The sequence below is a fragment of the Phaseolus vulgaris genome, chromosome 5 (genome assembly GCF_000499845.2).
Source record: "Phaseolus vulgaris cultivar G19833 chromosome 5, P. vulgaris v2.0, whole genome shotgun sequence".
NCBI classification, from domain to species: domain Eukaryota; kingdom Viridiplantae; phylum Streptophyta; class Magnoliopsida; order Fabales; family Fabaceae; genus Phaseolus; species Phaseolus vulgaris.
The window spans coordinates 25,630,465-25,641,747 of NC_023755.2; the positions used below are offsets into that span (position 1 = coordinate 25,630,465).

The 11,283-nt window shown below is 35.5% G+C and overlaps 3 protein-coding genes across 3 annotated transcripts; 2 read left to right on the plus strand and 1 right to left on the minus strand.

Annotated features, from left to right (window-relative positions):
• The first annotated feature begins 1,785 nt into the window (after window positions 1-1,785).
• Window positions 1,786-4,323, plus strand: LOC137835336 (transcription factor ILR3). The gene is made up of 5 exons (XM_068643806.1): window positions 1,786-2,492; window positions 2,576-2,638; window positions 3,324-3,401; window positions 3,483-3,645; window positions 3,900-4,323. Exons 1-5 carry the CDS (start codon window positions 2,368-2,370, stop codon window positions 4,164-4,166), a joined length of 696 nt encoding a protein of 231 aa, XP_068499907.1. The 5' UTR covers window positions 1,786-2,367; the 3' UTR covers window positions 4,167-4,323.
• A 497-nt stretch (window positions 4,324-4,820) lies between these two features.
• On the plus strand, window positions 4,821-6,183 carry LOC137835338 (uncharacterized). The gene has a single exon (XM_068643808.1). The coding sequence runs from the start codon at window positions 4,871-4,873 to the stop codon at window positions 5,885-5,887; it is 1,017 nt and encodes a 338-aa protein (XP_068499909.1). The 5' UTR covers window positions 4,821-4,870; the 3' UTR covers window positions 5,888-6,183.
• Window positions 6,184-6,227: 44 nt separating this feature from the next.
• On the minus strand, window positions 6,228-9,936 carry LOC137835337 (probable galacturonosyltransferase 12). Its single transcript, XM_068643807.1, has 7 exons — window positions 9,702-9,936; window positions 9,281-9,497; window positions 8,356-8,411; window positions 8,090-8,245; window positions 7,397-7,987; window positions 6,982-7,284; window positions 6,228-6,834 (listed from the first exon to the last, which is right to left on the minus strand). Exons 1-7 carry the CDS (start codon window positions 9,711-9,713, stop codon window positions 6,550-6,552), a joined length of 1,620 nt encoding a protein of 539 aa, XP_068499908.1. The 5' UTR covers window positions 9,714-9,936; the 3' UTR covers window positions 6,228-6,549.
• Between the last annotated feature and the right edge of the window lie 1,347 nt (window positions 9,937-11,283).

Here is an 11,283-nt window from a genome sequence, read left to right on the forward strand (position 1 = left end):
TTCCTTTATCAAATTATAGCTCCAACACATTATCATAAATAATTTGTTCCAGTACCGAAAATAATCTTTTAACTGCATATAACTATAATTGAAAAATAAATAATCTACAATTACAACTTTGTTCTAAATAAAGTTTATGCCAATCATAAATATGGTCAAAAAAATTTACATAATTTATATTTTTTCGAAGTTAGCTTGGAAACAGTATCGAAAATAATGTTTCAATTACTAAAAATAATATTTTAATTCAAAAACAATTATAATTCACTAATAATCAATCAAATTATTTCTTAACAATTTTTAAATCTAAGGGCAAATGTGAAAGTTACATTTTATCAATTAAAAAAATACAATGTCAATCACACTCATCATATCACTCACAAACTTACATAAATTTTCTTTACACTTTCCCTTCAAATCATCTCAAATTGAGTCTCTCATTTCCTCTCTCTAATTCAAACAAAATCTTAGTGAATTTTTAAAAAAAAGTATATAGAATAACCAAAAAGGGCAAAATTTTTCCAATAAACATGACTAAGTTGATCACTTTTGAAAGATAATATCTGAATTTAATTTTTGTATAGCATATTTAAAAAGAAGTAGAGAGTCCAAGCGTGCGAAATTTTCAACTTAAAAATAATGTTACGATTAAACAGATATAGATAGAAGTTTTTAAAACACATGAAAAGGGTTCTAAGAAGAAAAGAAATGCAAATTATAATTATTTTTTTATTAAAGAAAGTAGGTGAGCCTTGACAAAGCTAGGGTGCATTAGACATTTTGATTGTATATTCTACATTGAAATATGCAAGGATCATTTTATTTAATTTTATCGTTTACTTTTTTTTATGATAACAAAAAAATAAAAATTTAATTCTTATCATAATTAGTAAAATAAAAAATATTGTCAAATTTATTAAAATATATTCATAATAAATAATTATAAAAAAATAAATTTTATAGTTTTATTAAGTATATTTTTTATTATAGTTAATTAATTAAATTTAAAAAATAAAATAATAAAATAAATTGGATTGGTAAATGTACTGGATCAGACTTCGAACATCGGCATCGACATCAGACATCGACACCTGTGAAGTAGGTTGGCTATGTGGTCTGGTCGCGATAATGGGCCACGTAAGTGGGCCCCTAGAGATGCATGTGTTGAAACTCGTATATATGAAAGACCTAGTCAGCGAGAAAATGCATGCATGTGGTGTGTATAGTACATTCCGGTCTAGCACAAACAAATATCCCCCGAAGACGTCAAGGTCAAAGAGCGCTAGGGTTTTCAGGGAAAAGTTGTATGCATGATAGTAAAGAACTAGGGTGCCTACCGAATAGATGGGCCCCGTAACGTTGGTAAATGAGTTGGTAGGTGACCATGTTGTTAAGATTGTGCACCCCAAAGAGGAAGATTCTGTGCAGTTGTTGTGCTAAGATTGTGTAACAATCCCTCTCTCACCAAAGCCTTATCTCTAGTGGAATTTGGTTACCTCATTGTTTCTAAGACTGAAACTTGCTTACTTACTCATTGTTTCTATAAGCCCTGAATTGACTTGATCGTCGAAGTGCAATCAACAGGTAGAGTCCCTTCTGTTTCAACGGAGTCGCTCTCCAACATCCAAGAGGAAGCAGAGAATCCACCAGAAATAAAAGGAGTCATCGCTTACCTTTGAAGTCAACCGACGAACCACTTCAACCGGCTAGAAGAGTAAAGATAATCTAATAATGAATTTTTTACATTAACAATTATAAAACGCTTAAGAAGATGGTGACAGTGTTGCTGTTTGCTTGTGCGTGCAAACTGACATCCAATTTGAACCACCCATTACAAGATGCAAATGCAACTAACAAAACCACTTTTTATTAGGGTTGGATTTAGATCCAACAGTTCCCTAGTACATCAATTTATGTTGTTTTATCCTTTTAGGCTTAACATTTTTCTATAACATTTAACTTTGTCTATATCAATTTAGAAACTTTTAGAAAGATATATTTTTTTTTCATGCAAAAATGGATAAAACTTTAGATTCTAAGAACAAGATTTAGCAAATTTGGCCTTTATAAGAGTGGGAATTGGTGATGTGATGAGTGTGCTGGTTGTTGGTTGAAGTTAGGATTTTGATGGTGTGAATTGTTCATTGATGTGTCATATCATGGGTCACTGTAGAGGCACAACCATAGATTAGATTCCCCTTTTCCAAGAACCCTTTCTTTTTCTCTCTACCCTCCAACGTGCTCTCCTCCACACTGCCCTGCACCCATTCCAAATCCTTCACTCTTTCACAATATCTCTCCAAATCGGAAGAAAAAACAAATAAACACCCAAAATTCACGATTTTTCCGGGAAAATCCCAACCAGACATGGTTTCCCCGGAAAACAGCAATTGGCTCTTCGACTACCCGTTGATTGACGATGACATTACCGTCGGAGACGGTTCCTTCACCGTCTCCGCTTTCTCCTGGCCCCCACCTCCCTCCAATGTCAGGTATTCGTTCATTCCCTTAATTATGATTTCTGTTTCAATCCCAGTCCCCTAATTTGTGTTTTGGTGATGCTGTCTGCTTCCAGTGTTGAAATTGATGCTTCACTCGTTGATTCTGATGGCCTCAAAGATCCTGCCTTGAAAAAGAGGTATGCAATTCTCCCCCACATTTTCTTTCAAATACTTTCAAATTAAAGAAAGAATTATAACCCGTAACACCATGCAATTATATCAATTAGTGTGTGGAATTTTATTTCATGTCTGATTCCTGAATATATTTATTCGGCTTAAGTTGGCTTGTTTTCGATAGAAGATAGCTATTTTTTTCAATCCAAAGAGAAGAACACATAATCCCCAGCTAGCACTTTATTGGATTTATTTTCCAATTTCGGCTGTTTGGCCTGTGGTAGAGTCCAACTTATTTACTTTCCCAATTTTTTTCTTTAGCTTTGATAACAATTGAAGACTGAAATTAAAAGGCTGCATGGACTTTTTAAATGATTTAAAAAGACAAGCTATGCTATTCATAGGTTGATCATCGATTAACTGACAGTTGTGAAGTAATATAATTAAGTGAAATGGTGATTCAACCATGTTTCCAATATGAAGATGATAAGTTCCTCAGCATTAGTTCAGCAGCATCGATGGAGAAATGGCTACGACTATCCTATTGCATGTAGCATATATGTTATTTTGCTTAAGTATGATATTGTGATGTTTTCCCCTATTTTCTCTAGCCACTCTCACTGTCTAGAACTTAAAGATTGTGGATTCAATCCAGATGCTTATTCGTGGATGAAGTTGTGCTATATCTCTTGTTTATTCCTGTTGCAGGGGTAGATCTGATTTATGTACTGCTTCTAGCTCTAAGGCGTGTCGGGAGAAGTTGCGAAGGGATAGGCTTAATGACAAGTAAACTTTTGAATCCTTGCCATCTTCCTACTGTTCATAACTGTTTTGGGAGCTTGTATCTAATACGATTGACATGCATAGATTTGTTGAATTGGGCTCCATCTTGGAGCCTGGAAGGCCTCCCAAAACAGACAAGGCTGCCATTCTGATTGATGCTGTCCGTATGGTGACACAGCTGCGGGATGAAGCCCAGAAGTTGAAAGAGTCAAATACGGGTCTTCAAGAGAAGATTAAAGAGTTAAAGGTGAGACCTCAATTTATATTCAATACATTTCTTTTTAAGATTGAAGGACTGGTTTGGGATGCCCTTATTGTATGTCATTTTCATTTTCCTAAATATTTTTGCCCAGTGGGTAAGCATATGTTGAATTTTGTAGCCGGACTCGTCTAGTGGAATAAGACTTTGTTGTTACAGTAGTTAGTAGTAGGTGTGATGGAAACATCTTGAAAACCAAACCTTACAAAGTACTAACTGTTGAATTCCCATATACTATGCAGACTGAGAAGAATGAACTTCGTGATGAGAAACAGAGGCTTAAGGTAGAGAAAGAGAAGTTGGAGCTGCAGGTAAAATCAATGAATGCCCAACCTGCTTTCTTGCCACCCCCTTCTGCAATCCCGGCCGCGTTTGCTCCACAAGGTCAAGCCCCGGGCAACAAGTTGGTGCCTTTCATCAGTTATCCGGGTGTTGCCATGTGGCAATTTATGCCTCCGGCCGCAGTGGATACATCACAGGATCACGTACTCCGTCCACCAGTTGCCTAAGTTGCTTATAATTATTTGGGCTTCCATTTTTTTGCCTAAAAGTTGTATTCATTTTACCATAGCTTCTAAGTATTCCAAGTAACTGGATTCAGAGGTGACTTTGACTGTATTTGACATCTGATACTATTATGAAGTAATCGCTGGTATTTGCATGTAAGTGTTCATAAGCTTGTCTGGCTGTCTTCGCGGGGGCTTTAATCTTTGTTACTGGTTTTGATATAAACCAAGTTCAGAACCAAAATAATAATAAAAATCAAGCACAGCAACTTGTTGTTTCGTATTCTTTTTATGCCCCAAAAACAGTAAATGCTCTTTTGGTTTAAAATTTGTAGCAGCCACAGGCCACAATTTTAGGAGAAAAAGTAAGGGAATAAGTTCTGACTAGTGGGAGCTATCCATCATAACAATGGATGTCAATTGAGATGCCTGCGAATAAAGCAATGTGTTAAATTGACATTGTATTATTTTTCAGGTGTATTTTAATTTTAACACAAGATTTAAGTAAAAATTGTCTCTGTTTACTTAACTTCCCATGGCAGTAGTAGGTTTAGAAGTTATATCCGTTATCCTCCAGCACATGTTGTACTATTGGGTGGTTGGGAACAACCGGTGCATGCTATTACCTTATCCGGATAGAGTTTTGTTGATTAAAACAACTCTTTCATATCAGAACTCTAACATCTTACAACTCTGTAAAACCATAAATGGCATCTTCCTATCTCAGCAGACCTCATTTCCAATCTATCCAAATTTCCAAGCCATCTTCATGTCCGCCTCCACACTCGAATACTAAGATCACATCAATTTCTTTTCCTACTCAATATCTGTACAACCACTGCCACAACTCCTGCATCAACCCATGTTCCTTTGTTCCCCTCAAAGCTACATCCACTTCCATCCATTCCTCCCTTTCTTCCCTTAAACCACCTATCTCAAAGGAGGAGGCCATACTTCAGGCCAAAACATCCCTTTCAACAACCTTAGAGAAACCCCTCAACAATCCCAAACTGATAGGCAAGTTCAAGAAACTAAGGCAACCCAAGTTCCGGGTTGAAATTCCAGTCATTGATGACTCACCGGATTCACTATCCCAACTTGCCCTTGACTTTTTTGGTGATTTACCAATCAAAAGAAAAGGTTCTCCCACTAAGATCTTAATCCTATGGCCCGATGCTAGCTTGAAGGAATCTGCCACTGTTGCCTTTCAGTCTCATTCAACTATTGAACACATTGACATTCCTTCAGTGGCCAAAACAGACCCCAGAATCTTGAATTCTGCAGATGTCGCAATATTTTTGGCGCCTGATAGCTCCCAGTTGGCTTTGATAAAAAGAGTTAGTGAGGCCTTTTATACAAAGCCAGTGGTTTTGTTTAACCCAAAATGGGCATTTGAGGAAGAGAGCAACTTTGGTGATCTGAGTGGCTTTGTTGGGTCGTTTGAAGTGGTTTATTCTTTCATGGGGTTGGAAGTGAGAGGGATCTTGAGCAAAAGAAAAGGGGTGGTTTTTAAGTGTGTCAGAGATGGGGTTGCGAGTGGAGAGAGATGGAACGTTTTTGTAGAAGAGGGAGAAGAATTGAAAGTGATTTCCTCATTCAAGGCCAGACCAAATATTGCTGAAGTTGAAAATGTATTGTACAATCTGATGGCTATCAATTCGCCCATAACCAAGTCTGCGAAGTTCATCAAGGGATTGGTGTCCAATGTGACAGGGAGAAAGTAAGTGAAGCAGAAACATTGGTCTTCAAGATCTCTCTATTCATATAAATTGTAAGAAGAACATATTAGCGAACATGTTACAGTGATTGGAAGTGCACTAGTATGACCATTGTATGAAGTGCACACACCAATTTTGAAGGAGAATTCATATTATTTACGAGGACTATGCCTTAAGTTATTGATGGTGTGCGCGCAAGATACCAATGCCTGAACATGAATTGCATGACAAGAAGCTCTGTGTTAGCTTGTTGTATTATATGTGAATTTAAATGAAATAGGATAACATGGTCCTTTGATCAATCGTTTGCCCTGAACTTTATATATCTCATCTTACAAAAGCGTACTCTTAAAAACCTTGAACTCGAAGGTTTGTTTTCTCATAAAGAGTAAAAAAATAACTGTTGTTTTAATACATGTATATGATCTACAAATACTCATACTTACAATATGGATTTGAAGAGGAAAGAATCCGAGAATTTCAATTGAAGACAGAGTTAAAAAAATAAATTTTCAAAGCAAGAAAGGAGCATCATGGTCATCATTTTTGTCTCTTTGATGTGGTGGAAGGCCTGATGCTTGAAAGAACTCTCTCGTTTTCCTTTTCCCCCGGATGCAAATTCCATTTCTTACACTCATCAACGAGGTCATGTTTTCTTAAGATATTAGCTATGATGCCCTAATGTGACAACTTTTGATGAACTTATCTGAGAAGTCAACATACTTCGTCCACAATTTACTTAGTTGTGGAAAAGCTATTTCTAGCCATGGCTTTGCCCTGCCATTGTAATGGACGACACCAGCACTCTCAGCATCAACAAAACTTGTATTTTCCTGATATCCCAATCCCAGCATATGCCAGAAAGGATCAATAACGTGGACATGGCCATGAAATGCTATCAATCCAGGAGGTAATGTCCCTAGCTGCCACAAACTGAGGTCTGATTTGATATTCTACATGAAGCAAAACAGAAATATCAATAGATATCGACTATCACTCTTATGGAAACTCAATTCTAATGACACATTTGAAATATCCTAATTTTAGTTTTTTCTATTTCATTATATTATCATGGTACAACGGAAGATATATATATATACCTGCTCAACCCAGTAATGGTAAATATTGCTTATATTAGTCTTCCGCCAAGCCTCCAAATCGAAAATGTTCATGCCATAGGCCCAGGCACATTCATTGGGATTAAAATTTTTGGATATTAGAGGGTGGGAGAAGTTCAAATAGCTTTTCAACTTCTTTGACATCACAAACTTATCTTCTCCTGTACATGTTTCTACAGCTCCATTCACTTTTCCATTCATTTCAATGTCCCACAGAGGTGAAAGATCAGTTTGTACAACGATGTCATCATCGAGGAAGACCACCTTGTTAAGACTAGGAAACAACTGTTGAGAAAAAAACATTGTGGTAGTAAGCATCACAGTCATCAAAGACTTACCTGATTATGATCTATCGTATAAAATCTTTACTTGGTATACTATTATTTTTATTTGTTACCTCTGGGAGATGTATCCGGATGTGGTTCATCACTGAATTATACTTGGGACTAAGTGCTTGCAGTTTTGCTGCAATAACTTTTGGCTTCTCAGTTGTATTTGCAATTATAGCTGATGATCCCCCTCTAAACTGTGACCTCACCTTTTGATCCTGCTCCATGGCTTCCAGAACAGGCACCTTTCCCTTTGTAAACCAATCAAAATGGTGCAATGCCTTCACCTCAATTATAGCAGGAGACAAAGAATGCAATGAGAACCAAGCCTGCATGGGGTAATAAGTCTTCCTGTCTGTAATTATGTGCAGAACAACCTTCTGAGGTCTCAAAAAGTTGCGAACAAGCGATGTTGCAACCACTGATGCAGCCAGCACATTGTCTGAGGCAAGGACAAAATGGAAGTAGGAATTGTCAACCAGGGCAGGGACTAGTTCTGCAGAGGGGAGCTGAAGGCGTGCTGCGGCGTTGTTGGTGTGTTCATTGGCCAAACTCAAGGAAAGGCAGTGAAGTTGTTTTGGTATACTGCTTGATGCTACATGTCGATACAGATATTCTTGGATCTTGGCCATTCTGGTCCTTTCTTCCATAAGGGTCACCTAAAAATGTTCAGATTTGTGGTTAATGGAGAGTCAACTTGAACAACTAATAAATGCACGAAATGAACTTTCTTCCTTTTCAAGAGAATTGGAGAATGGTACCATTTCTCGAAGTTTAATTGCAAATGTCTTGGCATCATATCCACCACTCTTCATTTCAGTCATGAACTCTTCTAAGGTTTGTGGAATATCAAATCTACCCTGAAGTTCAAGTTTGCCAAGAGGTTCATTTAATGTTTGGTATATCACTTCTGGGACCTATCAAAAGCCAAGTAATTATTCTCAGTCACCAATGGAAATTAACGTCAATCAAAAGCAAAAAGCATTAAGAAGTTCATAAATATAATTAGAAGAGTTCAGGAGATTACAGTTGATTCAGACCGTCTCCCCAAAATCCTTGGTCCTAGTTTTTTTCCTAGGCAACCTACGAATATGATTTGAAAGTAAATCAAAATGTCAAATATAATGATATAATAAACATATTTTCTGAAATTGTGATTTCTAGCCATAAAATTCATGTACATGGTTGAAAAAGTCAGGTTTCCTTTCCTTTTAATAAAAAATAAAGTCAAGAATCTATGGTTTCCTGATTCTGAAGTTCATCCTTTTTCATTGTGTCTTTAAGATCAGGAAGCCTATCAAGTGTGCACGTGAACTGGTACTGTAATATACCTTATCTACACTTTAAAATGGAAATCTTAAATGGATGGTCAGATTTGCCCCGACAACAACTGTTAACAAATTCTATCCGCCAATACAATACAAGATAGATAAAGACCAATTCTCACAAAAGGGATGGTATAACAAAACTCAAATAGTAGACTTACTTAATAGTCTAATGCATCTCTTTCAGAGATTCACAGTTTCCACATGGATCTGTAGTAGGCTGGTTAAGATAATATACAGATAGATAAATATTTCTGATGTGTACACCAACAAAGTTTAAAAAAAACAAGCATACAAAGGTATATGCATCTTTTCCAAAATGTGGCAGGTTCCCTTAATTTATCAGAAATCTCGTTAGTTACAAAATTTTTAAATCAAAGGTCGGTGAAGATTTGACGATTTGTTCGAGGAGTGCTAAATAGTTATCTAAAATTATTATATTTCAAAGCTTTGAAAAATAGCAATATGCTTTGATATATGTGAAATCCATGCCCTATCCACCCGAGTGCACCTGTTTGTGTCTTTATGTCCATGCCTGCATGTGTTTATCTTTGTGATCTTATATGTGTGTGTGTGAGTGTGAGTGAGTGCTTGTGACAGAGAGAAGGAGGAGCTGATAGTGTGTACCTATGGTAGAGCATTTGTTTTCTCCATCAATGCCATCCACTGCTGTTAAGACAAACACAAACCGAAGAAGAAAAGTGAAGAACAAGAGAAAATAGAAGAGCATCCGATAAGAGACACGCCTTGATGCAACCTTCACTTTGATAAACTCCTTGAACCCTTTGCCTGGAAACACAGTGACATGCCTCAAACTTGGAGATATGTGCAGCTGCATATTGTCCTAATACAAAAGAAGAAAACACCAATAACAACACAATGAGTCAAGGCAACACCAAAGGGGGCCTTGAGTTCCTCCTCTTCAGCTGCTATAGTCCTTATTACATTTGACAATTCAACAGCAGAGGAGAACTGCAAGAACCCTTGTCAGGTTATGGTATAAAAGGAAAGGCTTTGGTACGCTTAAGGTTGCTATCTTCCACCTAACCTTGCTTAGCATTTGGGTCAGGCATGTCAATGGTGTTTGAGGCTTTAATATTTTATCTTTATGAGGTGAGAACTGAGGTGGTTGTTAAGGAGAAAGAGACATGGGACTAATAAGGAGGGTGTTGTTTGGTTCAAGTTTTGGGTACTGGCTTGGTTTTGAAGGAGGGAAGTTTGAGGAAGAAAAGAAAATTAAATTTGAACATTGTGTTTGTTTGTTTGTTTGGTGTATAGTTGATGTTTTGGCTTTGCCTCCACATGAAGCTTTTTAATTAGTGTATAGAGTTTGGAGTTTGAACTATGACAGAAAAAAAGGACTTGTGTATAGAAAAGGACTAATGCCCTCTCTCTCTCTCTGGGGTGGGGTTGAGATGTGGTTGTTGGAGTGAAAATTCAGTAAACCTTATTTATATTTCTCTTGGAAGCATATGGAAATATATGGTAGTTCAAACCCTTGTTAGGCTTTTATTAGCAAAGGGGTTATTGGCAATTAGGAAAACCTTCTTTGACCAGATTCAATGTTGTTGATTTGTCTGTAATAAATGGTGTAGGGAGAATAATTTGGAATTTGCATTTGGTGCAAGAAATTGTGTTTCATCATTTTCAACTTCGTTATCACCAATTCTATCTGCAGGACTCAGAGAAATGGTCCATGGCCTTAAGTACTACACACAAAATCTTTCATTTCTTTTCACAAAAGACCAACAACTACTGAAAAACTCACTCAGTCTTAATTTCCTTCCAAACCATCTAGTGTTCTACACCCATATATGAACTTAATCAATGGTATGCTGTGATTTTAATACTTCATTTTTAACAATTTTTTCATAGGATAATTTTATGTCTTTAGTCCATAAAATTTAGGATAAATTTCTTTATAGTTTCCATTTTTTTAAAAGAATGTATTTTATTTTTTTTAATTTTAAAAACACGACTGCAGTCTCTCCAAATTATAACTTATAGACTAAAATGTTGTTTTGAAATTAAGTATTTTTTTTAAATTAAAAATTTATTATTTTTAAATATTCATTGCAAATTTTTAAAAGTCTCTAAAGTTTATTTTATGTATTTACTTTTTGCTTATTTCTTCAATCACATTACATACTTTACTAATTATTTTCTTTCTTTCATTTATTTATTTATATATATATATATATATATAATTTTTTACTGAGAAGAGAAAAAAGACTTATAAATTAAGTTAATGAGATATTATATTAAATAAATAATATAATATGAATAAATTTAACTGTCTATAAATATTATAGAGTAAATTATAATAACATTCTTTGATATTTTTTCAGATTATACTTATCTTTTTTTTTCTTTCTTATTCTTTTTATCGTGATTTTATACACTGTAACTTATAAGAATAAGTGTAATATTTTAAAAATTTAAAAAGTTAATATTTACATAAAAGATACAATTAATGTAATAGCTTAAAATTATATAAACAATGGTTTTGTATACACCATGTACAATCATTAAATAAAAATTATTTTTGAAAAATAATAATAATTAATTAATATATTAACGGTACTGGTGTGGGTCGGACGGTCGTCTCGATTCAGTTAGCGTTACAGATC